General features: G+C 57.0%; 3 protein-coding genes across 3 annotated transcripts; all 3 read right to left on the reverse strand.

Moving 5' to 3' along the window:
* Positions 1 to 3,571: 3,571 nt before the first annotated feature.
* Positions 3,572 to 4,882, reverse strand: CH63R_05372 (Endothiapepsin; the record flags this gene model as incomplete). Its single annotated transcript, XM_018300347.1, has 2 exons — positions 3,572 to 4,068; positions 4,147 to 4,882. 2 exons carry the CDS (start codon positions 4,880 to 4,882, stop codon positions 3,572 to 3,574), a joined length of 1,233 nt encoding a protein of 410 aa, XP_018158197.1.
* A 3,492-nt stretch (positions 4,883 to 8,374) lies between these two features.
* CH63R_05373 (Kinesin-like protein) lies at positions 8,375 to 11,744 on the reverse strand (the record flags this gene model as incomplete). Its single annotated transcript, XM_018300348.1, has 4 exons — positions 8,375 to 11,348; positions 11,416 to 11,532; positions 11,600 to 11,639; positions 11,705 to 11,744. The coding sequence occupies 4 exons, from the start codon at positions 11,742 to 11,744 to the stop codon at positions 8,375 to 8,377; spliced, it is 3,171 nt and encodes a 1,056-aa protein (XP_018158198.1).
* A 1,063-nt stretch (positions 11,745 to 12,807) lies between these two features.
* Positions 12,808 to 16,295, reverse strand: CH63R_05374 (Immunoglobulin I-set domain-containing protein; the record flags this gene model as incomplete). The annotated part of the gene is made up of 4 exons (XM_018300349.1): positions 12,808 to 13,997; positions 14,063 to 15,369; positions 15,423 to 15,856; positions 15,978 to 16,295. The coding sequence occupies 4 exons, from the start codon at positions 16,293 to 16,295 to the stop codon at positions 12,808 to 12,810; spliced, it is 3,249 nt and encodes a 1,082-aa protein (XP_018158199.1).
* Between the last annotated feature and the right edge of the window lie 704 nt (positions 16,296 to 16,999).

Raw genomic sequence — 16,999 nt, forward strand, 5'->3', positions numbered from 1 at the left:
TCCCTCCTCGAGTCCGTCCCTCTTCGTCTTGCAGCTGTTTGCTTCCGGACCCGAGCCCTCGGGCCCTGCGAGACCTGTCACGCCCTGCACACTGCCGCCCGCCATTTTCGGCCGTCTCTGCGCATGTATCTCCTACCCAACGAAGCAGCTAGCCGATGACCGTGCCCCTTGGTCGGTCGCCGGCAACATGGGACTCGGATCCAGACTCGGATCCACAAGCCTGTCACGTTTCTCTCTCTCTCCCCTGCACCCCCAGCCTCGAAACATCGCAAGATGCTAGCCTAGCGACGTAATCGTGGGGCCTTGTCTCCCTCCCTCTCCCTCTTTCTCGGCATGCGACCCTTAGTATGGAGCCGGCGCGCCGCTTGCTTCCTCATCGCCATCGAGACCCGTTCTCGTGGGATGACAGGACGGAAGAATTTCGTCGTCCAAGGCCTGACGTTGAAAATACTTGCAAGCCACCTACAAGAGCCTCTCTGTGTTTCCCACCCTCTTCCTTCCAAAATCCCGCCCCCTCTGTGACACTGGTGGCCGTCTCGTCGAACAAATCGGTGCTTTTTCACCACCACATGTGTCACGCCACACGCCTCACGCCAAGACAAGCCAGCTCAAGCCTCCCCTTTTCCATCTCGGTTTTGGTTGTCTCTGACCGGTTCGTCCTGACGAGCCGGGATGTCACAGAACGAGCTGCATCGTCTGCATGGCCCCGTGGTCACCGCCTTGGGCCAGCTCCATCTCACCGCGGCTGCCTTTGAGGGAGGGAACGCGACTCAGCAGGATGCGTTCTCGTCTATCCAGGGTTGAAATTGGAGCAATGTGTCCAGCCCCTTGCGTCAGGGATTGGGGTCGAGCTTGAATTTCTCGTCTTGAACTTCTCGTCCGCCACCTTGTTCCTCGGAAGCCGTTCACGATTCAAGGGCAGGCCGTCTTTCTCGGTGATTTTATCGCCAATCGACAGATGGGAAAACGTTGACATGCAGTCGAGTCACTGCTTGTCCGTCCCTTTGCAAGAACCAAAGGGTGAGAGCTTGTCTTTGTCGTTAGATACTGGCCATGCTCATCTGTTGTGTCAAAGACGACCTTACTTACAACTGGTGCCTGCCCCCTTCTCATTTCGAAATGCTGACACCTGTCCAAAGCATCGCCGATGATCTCGAGGAGTTCGCGCGAAGCAGAAAACTCTCCATCTCGATTTGGTTACGTCTCCGATGCTCCGAAATCCTTTCGCGAGCTCCAAGTTGGCTCTCACTGGAAGTCATCGCTCACGGATCACGGAGATCAGTCACGCAAGCGGCACCGAGGAACCTTACCTAACTATACTGCACTTATAGAGAGAGGAGGAAACAGATGTGTCAGGACGACAAAGGTGGTAAGACTGTGTCGGTCAAGCTACGAGCTCAGCAATAGCATCCGCTTGGCAACGTGCATTCGAGGTCTCTGGAGATCTTGCCTAGGCACGGCCAACCGAGATACCGGAGACATGTAGACCATCGAGACAGGCGGCGCATCTCCTCGACTGAGATGCAATGAGCACGAAGCATTCGTGAAAGGATTGCCTCCGATCGCCGAGAGACACAAAGCCCGGTCGTGTTTGCATGCCATTTCGCCTATGAGAGGCTCTGTAGACAACAACCTGCATCGATATCGAGCCCTCGGCGCATCCGTATTGCCGTTCACCGATATAGTGATCTCTCCGGAGGCCTCAGATAAACGTTCTGCCCCCCCCCCCCCCCCTTTCCTGCTCGAAACTCAACGTCAGGATCACCTAAACCATAAGGGTATGGCGACGCAAGAAAGACCTGAAGCGGGTTCTCATTGACGAAAAGACTCGAGAAAAGAAGAGATCCTTTCCATCTTGGTCGTTGCCAAGTCGGTTGGCTCGTCGAGAGGCCGTCACGCCGTTGATCTCGGCTTCCGTGCGTGACCCTTTAACGCCGAGGGAGGCGAGAAAGGGTACGAGTCGGCTGGCCCGGAATCCAGGCGAGATCATCAACTAGATGCGCATCGTGAAAACATGATTGGCTACTTGGAAGCAGTTGAATGGCGAGTTGCTGACCATCGTTTTACCCCGTAAAGTCCGGACCGGACACCCACTTCGTGACAAACGCTGCAGGGCCAGGATGGAAATACCGAATCAGACAATGCAGTGAATATCACCTTGGCCCATTGCTGCCCAAGACTCGATAGAAGCTTATGTTGCCGTGGGCAGTAGCATGCTTGCACTGCGCCGAGCTCAGAGTCTCCCACCGGATCGTTGAACTTCCTTCGTTGCTAAACTCCAAGAAATCGGCAGATGCCCTCAAAACACGAGAGAGGTAGTAAAGTCGATCATTAACCATCAGGCCGTTGGTCATTCCGTTGGCGGCCATCGATCTTGATTAGAAAGTTATGCCAAGGAGCCACCCGAAAACTCACTGCGTCGTATTTCGCCCCCATCCTCTTACCTCATTGGAGGAGTTTCACAACTCGATCTCCAGAGAAAGAGTTGAGGGATTCATGGCTCTGTAACGGCCGTCTCTCTCACACAATTCTCTATCACACCAAAAAAAGACCTTTCGGCCAAGACACGGTGGCTGATTCGCCCCCCTTCGTCGTTGCGACAAAGTCGAGCCGCTGGAGCGAGAACAAGCACGGCCCCGAACAGGCAGAGTCTCACTCACGGTGGGTTCATCTCTCTTCACCCTGCTTCCCCCGGCCATCTTCCCTTGGCATAGCATCGAGCCCTTGCTCGAAAACCCCATCCACCGAACGGGAAATGCCAGGCCCTTTCCCACCCTCTTCCTCTTCAGCCACCTCCTGCAACTCGGTATGGCCAGCCCGAAGGCCCCAACCCTTCTCTCCCATTACTTGCCATGCTTGGCGCCCTAGGGTGGGAATCGGGACAGATGCGACGACGCCGCCGCCAAGCGGCCAGATGGCGTTTCCCGCACGCCAAGATCGCCGAATATAAAAACGTGGTGAAAATCAGGAGGGGGGGGGGGGGGACATGGGCGGGAATGGGTGTGAATGAATGGCTTTCGTGGGTGGGCGTGATGAGTGAGTGAAAGTGGGTAGAAATCCCCTTTCCCCCCATCCCCATTTAGCGGTCCAAAGACGGTTGCGCCCATTGGAAAACCTTGGTTCTTGGCACCTCGGAAAAGAGCACAAATGATGTGCAACGCTGGAAAAAATCATGTAAACGGAAAAACGGCTGGGTTGGCTGTCGTATACGTACACGGATAAAGCACGCAAACCGGGGCGTTTTGGCGGCCTTGCGTCTCCTTTCCAAACGGAACTCTCATTGCTCACAAAGACTAACCAGCTAAGCTTCTCTTCATTATCGCCAATGATCCGCTGATATAATATGAACAGGAACCATATATGTAGGCGGTCACATGATAAGTCTTGATGAACGGCCATTAGACAATGCATCCCGAACCCTCCGCGTCCTCTATCCAGTCCTCGAGTCCTTAATCTAGATTATTCGGGCTGCAAGTTTGCTGAACCGCCATCTGCTTAGGTATCCCTCGCGTGCGCGCTCTCTCTCACACAATCTCTCTCTTTCTCACGCTCTCATCGGCCCCAAAGTAAATCAGGAGAGAGTCTTAGCAGCCCAGCCGAGCTGCTTAGTGCCGCCGTTGAAGACAACGAAAGCGGCCTTAAGGGCAACGTCACCGTAGATGGAGATGCCGATGCCCGTGTTGCTCTGCAGGCCGCCGAAGCAAGTGCTGGTGCTGATGGGCGCGTAGTTGAGGTACGAGCCGGGGATGGTGACGCGGGCGCTGCCGACGCCGAAGGTGAAGGACGGCGCGGCGGCCGAGCACGGGAAGGTGTAGCCGCCCTGGGACGAGTCGTAGCGGGCGCCGGTGATCTTGCTGTAGTAGGCGGTGACGATGGAGCTGGGCAGCAGCAGGAGAGTGGTGCCAGTGTCGGCGATGCCCGTGACGGAGCTGGTGACGAAGCTGTTGGAGCCGACCTGGTAGCCGGACGAGGTGAACTGCCACCAGCCGTTGGCGCTGTTGACCGACGTGTAGGTGATGGCGCCGGTGTAGGCCGAGCTGTCGATGTAACCAAAGTTGTACTTGCCGGCTGATTATCTCACTGTCAGTATATATATATGTTCCTCATCCTCTCAAAGAGAATGACGGCGGGGTCACGGTTCCTCACCCTTGTTGTGCTTCAGGTCAGCAGTGAAAAGGGGCGCGTCCAGCTTGGACTTGGCCGTGTCGAAGAAGGTGCTCTGCTGGGTGGGCTCGACGGTGTTGATGTTGCTGAAGCCGAGGCCCAGCAGGCCGTCCAGGTCGCTCTCGGAGGTGAAGGAGTCGGAGACGGTCGAGGCGGCCTCGACAGCCTGGCCGGTGACGGAGAGGCCGCCGACGGTGACGGTGTCCTTGTAGACGATGCCGCTGGAGCTGGAGCCGTCGCCGTAGGCGATGGACCAGGTGGCGCCGGAGAGGCGGGAGGCGGTCGAGGACTTGCTCGGGTCGTAGACGGTCTGGCCGTTGCGCTGGCTGGACGGGGTCGAGGTGGAGAAGACCCAGAGGTCGGAGGAGCCCGTGTCGAAGTCGAGGTTGAGCGTCTGGGCCGGGGTGCCGATCTGGACGGGGCTCAGGTACTCAATGTCGTACTCCTGCGGGTTGGCGGCGACGCTGCCGGTGGCGCGCTGGACGAGGCCGGCGGCCGTGATGTTGGCGACGACGTTGGCGAGGTCCTCGGGCAGCGGGGCCTTGTACTTGCGGTAGGCCTTGGCGAGGGCGAGGGGGCCGGAGCGGACGTAGCGCGGGTTGCGGACCTGCTCGACGGTGAAGCCCCTCTCCTGCTGGGCACCGGCAGGGAGAGCGGCGGCCGTCGAGGCCAGGGCGAGGCCGGCCGTGAGGGCCGAGACGAAGGAAGAGCCAGTCATTGTGGAAGACTGTGACTCAGCAAGTGACCGGGAGGAGGACGAGGACGAGGACGAGGCCAGACAGCGAGGAGAAGAAGACGAAGGACGAGGGTGAGTGAGGACTGGTAAGTGACCGAATGAGGATGAGGATGCGGATGGGATGCGGATGGGATGGGATGATGGATGGGGGGAGATGAGACGGTTTATATCATCATCGTCTGGTCCTCACGGTGGTGTGTCCTTGATGGGCGGAACGACGACGAAGCCATTACTCGGAGTCCATCACAACAAGCCTTTGGACATGTCAACGACCAAGGACCAAACCAAGGGGGAGGAGGCGGGGTGTCAAGTTGGGCATCGTGAGGTCCGGCACGAGATTGCCGGAGACAGAATACCACCTTCCAAGAGGGAACATCGTGCAATCGCCAGGCTGCCTGTCGCAACTCCGTACGACGCAGCATGTAAAGCGGTTCAGATGCATCGTGAGGCGAGTGGACGGGGGTAGATTGGGCTGTCGGGTTTGATGAGCGTGGAGAGTTGTATGTGTGACAAGCCGTGTATAGAACGACAGCAGGAAAGGAGCAACAAGCAATCAGCCACTCACGGTAGCCATCGAGGGGTTCGTTGGGCTAGACTCCACGAGGGAGCTGGGGGACCTTGGGCCGGCTGAGACCAGAATTCCATCTTTTCCCCGTAGAATCAAATCATACGCCAACAGACTATTCCCGCCCAGGAGGGAGGCATGGGAGAGGGGTGGGGGGGGCCGGGGAACTTTTGACTAACGTTCGTCACAAGCACAAACCCTCAGCTTCAGTAGACTAGATGGAAAAGAGCAGGTCCAAAGGGAGTCGAACGACTCAACGTGACGCTATTCTCCATCTCTGTCTTACTGGCCACTCGAGGCGGGTATGGTGAAGAGAGGATCTCTCGACGAGGGAGAAAAGAGGAGAAGCGGCGAGCAACAACAACAACAACAACAGCAACTAGTAGCAGCCAATCGAGACTCTCGGATTGGGGTTTGATTCGTCCACAAAGGTGATTACAGTCCGCCAGTGTCCTTCAAAGGTGCTCCCTCTCCTGTCCACCCCCGACTCGACGTTGGAAAAGCACCTACCTACTCGGGACATGGCTCCGGGGGTCGCCAGAACAAAGGTCCATAAGTGCCATGGGGGGGAGGAGGGGCTCCGCGACACGAACGGGGACGATCCATGTCGGCGCGCTGCTGAGCTCTGAGCTCTGAGCTCTGAGCCCGATCATGGCCTCCTCTGCGCCTCGGCACATCGAAACAAGCTTTACCGCCAAGTCTCCACCCGCGATGGGCCGCATGCGAGCGACAGCGACCCTCGAAAGCCTGGATAACACCTTTCAACCACACCCCCTGGTCCGTCCTTCACTCCATGGATTTCGCCCAGACGTTGGCACCGTTGGCGCGTCGTGCCCAGAAAATCCGCCGAGCTTTTGCCCAGTCCGGGGCCGCGGAGGTACCAGATCGAAAGCCAAGACGGGAAGGAAGGCAAAGACGGTCCGGGGCGGGGGATTAGGGAGCCAGTGTGGTAAGATGCATGGTTCGCAGCGCGAGAGGATCGATTGTCTGTGTCAACGACGGGGCTTTCGGCTGTTCGCTGCCATCTTGGCGATATCTATCGCCCAGGCCGCCCCTGCAGACGCTGACGTGCTGCGGCTATTCCGGCCTGGGCCCTTGTCTCTTGCTGTATCCAGCTTCTCGAAAGAGGACGCGCCCACGGCCCCAAAGGGGACCACATCGATGAGGTTGAAGGGGGGATGAATGGGGGTTGGATACAGAGAGGGGCAACTTGCTGGGGTTCCCTTACTTGCAAAAGTTCGCCTACGTCGTTCACCGAACTCTCGTTCTCGATAACACGGCCGATTTTGTTGCGGAAACCTTATACCTTATGGACCAGGCCCTTCTCACATTCCTCATTCATCCTCGCGCCCCGACTCTTCGTCGTAATGGCGTCGATGAGGTGAGAGAGAGTGTGTGTGAGAGTGTGTGTGTATGCTTTCCTAGTTTACTCCCCCTCAGCAGCGGCGGCTCATGAGCGATGCCGACTCAGCCGGCCTCCTTGCTCTCTGGAGATAAGAAAAAGGGAAATGACGAGGTGGCCATCTGGGAACAGGATAGCGAAAACAGGACCCGCAGCCATCAGAGGCCAAAGCCTCTACCCTACCCGCCCTCTTCTGCCGCGATAAGCGTCCCGTTTTTGGCGAATATCGAGTCGAATAAGCATGATTAGAATAAGATTGCGGCGTCGCGAAACTCTCATCTCCACCCCGGCCTGGGTCTTCCCTGTTGTGGGCGCGGCTGAATGGCCCTCGTAGGAAACGGGTCAAATCAATTACGTACCGTGAAGCAACTTAGGTAATGCCATGTTTCCCACCCCCCTCTTCCTTCATCGCCGTTCCACCACCACGCCGCTCAGGTGCAGCACGACGGAGTGAAGGTGGTGCTGGTGTGCTGGTGCTTAGTTCAACGTCCCCGTTGTTGGCGATGTCTGATGCCGCCTGTGTCCCTCCGTCCATGGGGCGTCTGTCATTTGACACGCGTGACGAGGAAGCCGGGGCTACGAGTCGGTCGATACGATGTTTGAGATATGGACTTCGTGGTCGTTTTTTCTCTTAGGAAACAGCTGGCATCTGTCTTTTCTTAAACTGGAGCAAATCATTGCAGTTTCCTTATCAATCGCATTCCAAAAATATGTACTGTGAAACAGCAACACCCACCCAACCTTGCTTGCGTATCCCGCCAAGCTCACCCATCGAACCCTTTTCTCGTCGTTTCAAGCTCACTCAAGCTGGATTCACTGCTCAATTGAGGCAGCGAAAGAGCTCCTCACACGTTCTTCACTTAACTCGAGCTAACAGTTCTAACGAGGCTCGAAAGTTCCCACATCAATACTGGCGTCTCTGGAAATAGTAGCATGTGAACTCAGAAGCCGATGCTCTCGCTGCACATCCTCGTGATTCGCCTCGTTGAGCTGGAAATTCTCGACAACGTAACCTTCAACCTGCATTGACGCCGGGAAAGGCGGATATCAGAAACCCATCAGATGATAGTCAACAGCTGGGACAGAAAGATGGGGGTAGTGAGCGCTTCGGGGACAGTCTTCTGTCGATACTTCCCGGCCGCTATTTTAAGATATTGTGAGAGCTTCTTCTTCGACTCAACACATGCCGCTGTGAGTTCCGCACGGACGCACCACATCATTGACGGAACTCTCATCATCAGATGAACTGTAAATATACCCTGACCACGACTTATGTATGCATACAACAACTGTACAAGGACCTTCCACCAGGCCCCCACCAGGCCAAAGGAAAACGGCCAAAAAAAAGAAGAGACAATCCGAAGACCATAACCTGAAGAGTGCCCAACGCCCATTACCAGAGAAAGAAGATGGGAAGAAAAACAGCCAAAGACTCCTCCCCGCCGTTCACGCCGCGTCTTGAGAGACGTGACAAGCAAATGGGTATGATTGAAACGAGAAACAAATTTTAACGCCACCCCGCCACGCTGGGTCTGGACGCGTGAGTCTTCTCGATCTTCCCAGTAGCCGCCAGGCTGCCGATCGTGATGCGCCGGTTCTTGAAGTCGGCACTGGCCATTCTGTGCTGAGGCGCCTGCGGGCTTCCTCCCTCGCCCCTCAGACTGCCTCCAAGGTGCATCCGTCTCGCTTGTCCTGCCGTGAACGCCCGGTCGCTCCTGAGGTCGGTCGGCGAGCAGCTGATGGGTGGCGAAAGTCTTCGCTCCGCACTGGCACGTCGCTGACGGGAAATGCCGTTGGAGCTGCTAGCCAACGGTCCCGAGAAGCTCGCCGATGCTCGATGGTTTGACCCAAGCGAGCTGACGGAAGAAACCCGCCTGGCGTTGTTGGCCGATGGTCCTCCTATGGACGACACGCGACGATGCTCGCCTCGGACTTTCTTCATCGAGTGCAGGGCAGATCGGATCTTCCGGGCATCGAACCCGGGCGACTCCGACTCGGAGCCGGATGCATTGTGCGACGATGGCGGGTTGTTCTCATCGGCCGAGACGTTTCCCGAGAGGGTCGTCTTCGGAGGCGGGCTGGCCCTCGCAATTCTAGAGCGAAAGGCCGGCGGAGACAGGTTGGATGAACGGTGCACGTCGAGAGCGCGCAACGGAGCCACACGGTCTCCGTTGTCCGACGACGGGGACGAGCCCAGGGGCAACGACATTATCGGGACCGGCACCGTCGGAGACCCAGAGCCAATAGACGAGACGCGGCCCTTGGACAGGAACCCAGCCTGAAACCTGTTAGGCTTGGCTGCCGGAATCGACGCCGATTCGGGGAGTTCCAGGCTCGTGCTCGTGTCCGAGTTGGGCGACTCTGTCTGCAGATAGGAAGGCAGGGCGGGCATTCTCAGAGTCGACTTGTCGGGTGAGTTGTACTCTGGCGTCGAGTCGAACTTCTTGGGTGTCTTTTCGAAATCCGCCAGTGTTCCTTGCTCGTCCTCGTCATCCCTCCAGCGAACAGCCCGTTTCGCTTCCGCCTTCTTCTTCACCGGCGTAAACGAGACTCCCTTACGAGGACTCCGCGGCCCTCCTGCCTTCCTACGACGAGGCGACAACTTCATCGGAGACGCAAAGGGTTGAGACGCAGGCTCGGCAGGCGGGACAAAGGCAGGCTGACGGACAGGAGAAGTATTATTAATGTTGTTGATAGCCGCCTTCTTGCGCTTCGGGGTGCCTCGTTTGCTGGGGGAAAATTTCTCGACGGGAATCTTGGCACCGTCGGGCTTGACGACGTGGGAAGCAGCCGAGAAGCCGGCTTCAAGCAAACGGTTGATAATCTGCTTTGCGTGTGCAACGGCATCTTCCTCGTTCATCTCCAATGTGTCCTCAAGGGAAGCCAGGATGTCGAACTGCGCGGTCAGGAGAACCTGTACCATGGCCGCGTCGCCGACCTTGTCCATATCTAAAACTTCACGGTTAGCGTCTCTGCCAAAGTTGGCCTTGAGAAGCTCCGCCTCGCGAGTCAAGGTATCGATCTCGGCGGCGTCGGCGTCGCCTCCGGGCAGCTGTTTAATGCTGTGATGGAGGGCGGTATCGACGGCCCGTTCCCAATTGGTGTTCTCGAGCTTCTGGTGGATGTGGTGGCGGCTGTGCTCCAACTCGACCATGATACCCTGAGCAGTCTTGCGAATGGCGAGGAGGGGCGAGGGCATCGCATCTTCGTCTCCTCTCTGGTCGCAGACCGTATCGAACGAGGCAATCCAAGCCGAGAGCAGGCCAATGCGCCTTTCGAAAGCGCGCAGCTTCTTCATGTTGTTGATCTTCTCCCGCCTGTCGTTGGCAGAGTTGTCGTAGGCCACGCGGATACGCTGGATGCCTTCGCGGGCGACCGAGTCGCGCTTCTCCAGTTGCTTGCGGAACTTGGCGTAGAAGATCTTCTCGGCATCCTTCTGCTGCGCCTTGAGCTCGTTGATGAGCGCAATCTGCTCGTCAATCTTGACAAGGAAGTCCTTGACGTGTCTGTTGACGTTGAAGACGTTACGGGTGACCTTGGTCTGGATGTTCTTGGCTCGGTTCGCGTATCGGAGGGTGTTTTGGGTCTCGTCGAAGTGGACGCTCGAAGGGCTGACACATACAATCATGACCGTCTTGCAGTTGCCGCCAAGGGAGAACTTGAGGAGTCGAGTGAGCTTGCTGTTGCGATATGGTACGTGGTTGCGCTTGCGCGGGTCGCACAAGGCATTGATGCAGCTTCCCAGGGCTAAGAGGGACTTGTTGATGTTTGCGCCTTCGAGCAGACGCTCGCCGCGATTCTTGGTGGCGCTGGCGCGCTCGCTACCGGCAAGGTCGATGATGCTGAGAGTTGCCATGGTGTGCGGCTCGTTGACGTCGGCGTTGCGGTCCTTTTGCGAGACGTTGATCTGGAGAACGGCGTGGGAACGAGAGGAGGTCGCGTTGGCCTCGGTCGGTGAGACAGTACGCCATTCGTTACCCTGGACGATCATGTCCATGACCTCTTGCACGTTCTTGGGGTGGTGGCTCGTCAAGCCTGCGACAGACACGGCCTGGTTCGAATCCTCACGGAGCATCAATCCCTGCTTGCTGCCTCCGGGGATCAACAGGTCGCGGATGGTCTCATTGTAAATCTCGAGGTAGGAGAGGGTGATCTCCGTGGTCTTGTCCTGGCTGCGCTCGTTGATTTTTTCGAACAGCTCCTGCATGGTCATGAAGATGATTCCGGGGTGTTGGGATGTGCCGGTAATGGTGTGCGTCTTGCCGCAACCGGTAGCACCGTAGGCAAAGACGGTGGCATTGTAGCCGTCGAGGACGCTGTCGAGGAGCTGTTTGGTGGTGCCTTCGTAGACGTCGTTTTGTGTGGCATTTTCGTCAAAGATTCTGTCGAACATGAAGGTCTGATCCTTGACCTTCTTGCCGCTGGGCACGACAGATCGGCCGAATCTGTGGACTGGGTTGTCCTCGGGTGGGTCGAAGACTCTTCGGGCGGATAATCAGATTAGGGCGAGGGGTCAACAAACAGCGAAAGGACCAAGTAGCTACTCACAGACATCTGTCGTCGACGACCTTGATGACAGGTCTAATACCACCCCTCTGGAGCTTCGGTGGTGCGGCGGCGAGAGAGCCATCGCCCAGAAAGACGGTTCCCTCATCGTTGCGGGTTCTGAAGAGAGTCAGTCAGTGAGCAGGCTGTGAGCATACTCGTATCCCCTTGGTGGGAATCGACATACAGTTGGGCGGCTTCTCGGATCGTGAACGGTCGCACTCGGACTATGGAAGAGGAGAAGGTCAGCATTCACGTCCAGGTAATGAGAGGTGGCGACTGCATGACGAACCTGAGACCGTGATGGAGGCAGCATTGGGGTCGGCGACCATGTTGACTGTTGTTTGTGCAAGTGTTGTGATGATTGTATTCTGAGTCGTGGGATATCTCGTACTCGACCCGACTGCTCGCTCTAACGACTGCCAACAAGTCGAGCTCCGAGTCCGGGTCTAGGGGTGTGTGAGTGCCGCAACAGCAACCGAGACTGTGAATTCAAGAAATAAACAAAGCCGCTCTGCAGCGCGGGCCGAGCATGTGCGAAGAAGGGTCGTTCGTAGGGGGCGAGGGGGGGAAAGAAGAGAAAGGAATCAGTGGGAGTATGACAGGGCAGAAGAGGAGGAGTGAAGCTGCTGTTGGGCTGTCGGGGTTAGTTAGTGAGAATGAGGAAGGAAGAAGCAGCAGCAGCACCTGCACCGGACGATGATGGAAGGAAGGATGGAAGCTGCAGATGGATAAGAGATTAAGAGAGTCGCGAGCCTAGTGTGTACGTCTTGAAATGGATCCCCAGTTTCCGCTGGGCTGGGCTTGAGCTGGGCTGGGCTGACTGTGCAGAGGGAGTTAGTTGGGTGACTGACTCTCTTCTGACGTTTGTTGTTTTTTTGGGCGCCGCCGAGTGCTGCTGTTGCTGTTGCCCCAGGCGACCGGGAGCCATTTAAGCGAGGCATATATGGAGACACTAGTCTTGTTCCTCTCGGAGGGTCCACTAAAGGTGTCAGACACACGAATGAGAAAGGACGACTCATGTCAAGCCACACTCTCGAAACTGGAGGTTGAAGTGGGTGGGTCGAAAAAGGGGACCGAGGCGGCGAGTTGTGTCGGTATCAGCCACAAACAATGAAAAGAGCCTCGGCGAACAAAGGAAGCAAATCAGCATCTCTCATCCAAACAAACAGCCAGCAAAAACATGTCACGCGCCGTTGGGGCCACAGAAAAGCTCGTTGTAAATCCTGTTTGAATGGAGCTTTTCTGGAACTCTGCTGGGAGACCGATAGCCCTGTCTTCCCATTCCTTCATTGGGTATTAACGTCACATTACTCATCTGATCTGCTGAACGTCGTCGGCATCAACATCGACATCGACTCCCTTGACAGAACAAACCACGTCCCAGCGCCCATTCTACTCTGTTCTCCCTCCCAGAACACCAGGCGTGTCCGTAAACGCCGTCCGGTTAGCAACACCCTTGTCATCCCGCCCCAGCAAGAAGCTCTCGGGCGGTCCGAGGTACGACTTCCTAACGCCGCCGAGATTGACCACGATCTTCTGCACGATGATGTTCGGCAGAAGCGCCCAAACACGCAGCGTGTACGCGCCCTCCTGCGTGACGTTGAAAGTTGTCGTCGTGTAGTTGCCGTTGAGCCCCCAGACGGCGTCGCCCACAGCGTACCCCCATCCCTCGGGCATGTTCTGGCCCTGCGTCCTGCCCACCGGCTGCACCGTCTTGGGCTGCGGCTCGTCGTCGCCCGTCGGGTACAGCGAGATGCCGTACTCGAGCGGGTTGCCGTCGCCGAGATAGTTAGCCGACGGTGAGATATACAGCGTGACGTTGGCCTTGCTGGTGTTAGTGAAGAGGTACAAGCTGTACTCCAGCGCCGGACCCTCGCCGAGCTTGACCTTCTCCGACTCGGCCGGGTACAGCCCGACGCCGCCTAATGTTCGGCCATAATTCTCGAGCACGTGGTATTCGAGCTTTTTGCTGTTGCTGCTGCTGCTGCTGCTGCTGTTCGAGCTGCTGCTTGGCTCGACAATCTTCTGGTAGTGCGGCCCTTCGATTGATACATGCCCGTCCGACTCGACGAAGCCCTCGGTGAAGTTGGAAGGAACCTCGCGGTTGACGACCGGCACAATGACCCTCTGCCCCTGGCCTGCGTACTTTTCCTTATCGCGGCACGGCGTTGTGACGTTGATGTACACCTGCGTCGCATTCGGCGCCGCCGGCGCATTCTCCCAATCGACTGTGATCCAGACGCGACTGTCGGTGCCGTTGTCACCGCCGACGGTCCCGTTGTACTGCGACAGCTTGACCCACGGCTGCCACGGGCTGGCCTCCCAGGGGCACGCCTTGTTGCCGCGAGTGAAGACCTCAAAGTAGCGCGTGAGGGCGCCGTAAGGGTCCAGAGGCGGCACCGCGAGGTCGTTGGCCGAGTTGGTGTGCCACTTGTCGTCTCCCTGCACGCTGGCGTTGGAGCCCTCGACGCCGACGCCGATCTGGCCTCCCAGCGAGGGGAACTGCGTCTGGACGTAACGCATGTCGGGAAGCGTGTTGCGCATGGGCTGTTGCCAATAGCCATCGTATCCAAGATGGGTTTCTACAGTGTCAAACATGTTAGTGCTGAGCTTCCAGGGCCTCAAGGGGTCGGCCAGGTCGACTTACGGTCCAGCATGTGCAGCCATTTCCCGTCGAGTAGCTCATTCCATCTAACGGTCAGCTCGGCATCTGCGTCGAGCAGCGCCCGGGACTCGTCGATGACATCGTTGGCTAAGTTGCGCTTCTGCCCGGCATACAACTGGTTCTTCGCCCCGTTGATCTGAATCTTGTGCAGAATCTCCCCCGCGGTGATGGGGTGCAGGATCATCTCGAAAAAGGCCGCCCGGTATTCCTCGTCCAGAGCATCGTACACAGCCTGCGCTTGCTTGTGCAGGGCGGCCCACTGCTCCAGGACTGCGTCTGCCTCGTTATAGTTGATGACGGAGTAGGTATGCGGCTCGACCAGCTCATACTTTCTGCGGGCCGCATACATGCCGTACTTGGTCAAGATCTCCGAGATGTTGGATGCATGTTCGTCCCCGAACTCTCTAGTCGCCCAGGAGCCGAGCCACTCCCCAGTGCCGTCGACGCCCCATTTCTCCGTGTCGTACGCGAGGTCGAAGAAGTGGCTGATGGGGATCTCGAGAGGCTTGAGGTCACCAACGTTGACGATCCAGATCCTGCGTGCATTCCGCGCATACGCAAGGTACATCTGCTCTGCCGTCTTCTCCAGCTGGATCGTGTTGATCCATTTGTAGTCGCGCGGGTCGCCGACGTAGTCGAAATGGTAGTACACGCCAGCACCACCGCTCCGGTCCGTCTCGTTGACCAGCGGCAGCCTTCGGACGTTACCCCAGTTGTCGTCGGCCCATAGGAGGGTGATGTCTTCGGGAACGTGGAGACCCTTCTCCTGGTAAGACTGGACTTCCTTATAGAGACACCACAACGACGGGACTTCGGAGGCAGACTCGATCTCGAGCCCTTCAGCAATGATTCTCCTTTGGTTCTCCACGAGCTCCTCCAGCATTTCGACAATGGCTTCGACTCCCAAGTTGCCCTCGATGGCCGTATCGCCGGTACCGCGCATGGCCATGGTCCACAGGCTGTTGCGGGCGTATGGCTTCGCACGCTGCACACCATACCGGAAGTAGTCGTCAATCGTCTCGTTGTTGAGGTTGTACGCCCACTGGCCCTGATAGTACGTTCGAAATTCGTTTTGAGCACGCATCAGAGGCTCCGTGTGGGAGCCGCCCAGAACAACCTCGTATGCATCGAGCAGAGGCTGGTTAAGCGGGTCGTCGACGTAGAATATGCTGCCCCAGAGCGTCGGCCAGAGGTAGTTGGCGCGAAGACGGAGCAGAAGCTCGCCGACCAAGCTGTAGAAGTGGTAGTTGTATCCTGCGGAGTCGTTCCACGTGTCGTTCCATTGGGTTCTGAGAACGCATTAGTATTCGTGTGTGGTCAACTGGGGAATCGCCAAACTCACGAGACCCAACTGGACAATCCTGGCTGCTCGTCGTTAAGAAAGAAGCCACGGTACTTCACGGAAGGGGACCCCTGGACTTTGCCTTCCGGCAAGACATAGATATCAGTCGCCTTCTTGGGAGGCACATCGGCCCAGAAGTACCACGGGCTGACGCCAATTTGTTCACTGATGTCGTAGATGCCGTAGATGGTGCCTCGTGGATCGCTGCCAGCGATGACGAGTGCGCGGGAGCATCCCGGGACAGGTTCTTCAACCAATTGGCTGACGAAAGACTCCCATTGCCCCTCGACTTCACTGGTGTTCAGTTTCTGGGCTGCAATGAGGTCGTCGATGAACTTTGAATGTCCGATAGTGCCGGCGATGATAACTGTGCTGCCAGGTACAGGGTCGGTGTAGTTAGGGCCCCTGAAGGATTGCTCGTCTTGGACGCGGTACTGCAACAGTCAGCATTGAGTCTTTTTTTTGCACATCCAAGAACTGCTCTCCAAGCCCCATGGGAGGAAGGTCTCGGATACCAAGAAGTTCGAGCTGTGGCGTATGAATGGAATAACTCACTATGGTATTGTTGCTGACGTCTACCGGGGAAAAAGTGTAAGAAGCCGGCTCGGAGCCGTTTACACCATTGCTGAGAGTGTAGGTGGTGCCCGTGACGCGACCAAAGTCAAGAGCTAAGTCACCGGCAGCCCGGATAACGCCCCAGTAGTCATCGCTAGACACAAGGATCTGACCAGTCCCGACGTCGCCGCCGGCGAGCTGGAAGCTGTCTTGGGCGCTTTCAAACGAGATCACTTGTTTTTGTCCAAGGGCTGAAATGAGAGGCGCCAAACTCGAGATTGCCACCAGAGAGATGGACTTTAGGTTGACAAACGCCATGACTGCGGGCTTGAGAAAGCTCACGTCTAGGGGAAGATGGCCTCGCGCTTACAGTTGAAGAAGATCAAAGAGAAGAGACATGGGGCCGTCGAGTGGTACCTAATATATGAGCACAAGTAGAGCACCCGACTAACCGATGCCATCCACTATCCAGTCCATGATGACACCTGCCGTGGGTTATCCGACTGGTCAGGCATGCATAGAGATGTGGGAACCCAGTTGAATGACACCACAGCAAAGCAACAACTCTCGGCACCATTAATGGTACAGGAAGTACACATGGGGACGCCTTGGGATGAAAGACACCAGACGAGGTGGGATGATCGAACCCGGCCATCGGGTAAAAAGAACACCCTAATGCTTCCATGATAGGTCCAATAAAGTGTCGGCGAGCTTCCTCGAATCCCTGTTGCAAGAAACCCCGTAGTTCCCAAGGCCCCCTCGGGTGACGAACCAAAGAGACCCCAACCTCCAAGCAAGCAGTCCAGCTTCCCCGCAGAGCGGTATGCTGGGTCTTCGAAGTGAATGGCTTCCCGGATTCCTTCCCCACGTCCTTGACTGGCCCAGCCACTCTACGTCAAGCTATGAGCCGACTGCCGAAGAGGAGGAGGAGGCTTCTTGAAGATGGTGATTCCTGTTTTTGATTGATTTCGAACGATTTTCTGAGCCATCAAATAGAGGTAGTTCAAAGCCAAACAGCTGCA

Source organism: Colletotrichum higginsianum, chromosome 4 (genome assembly GCF_001672515.1).
Source record: "Colletotrichum higginsianum IMI 349063 chromosome 4, whole genome shotgun sequence".
Lineage (NCBI taxonomy): Eukaryota > Fungi > Ascomycota > Sordariomycetes > Glomerellales > Glomerellaceae > Colletotrichum > Colletotrichum higginsianum.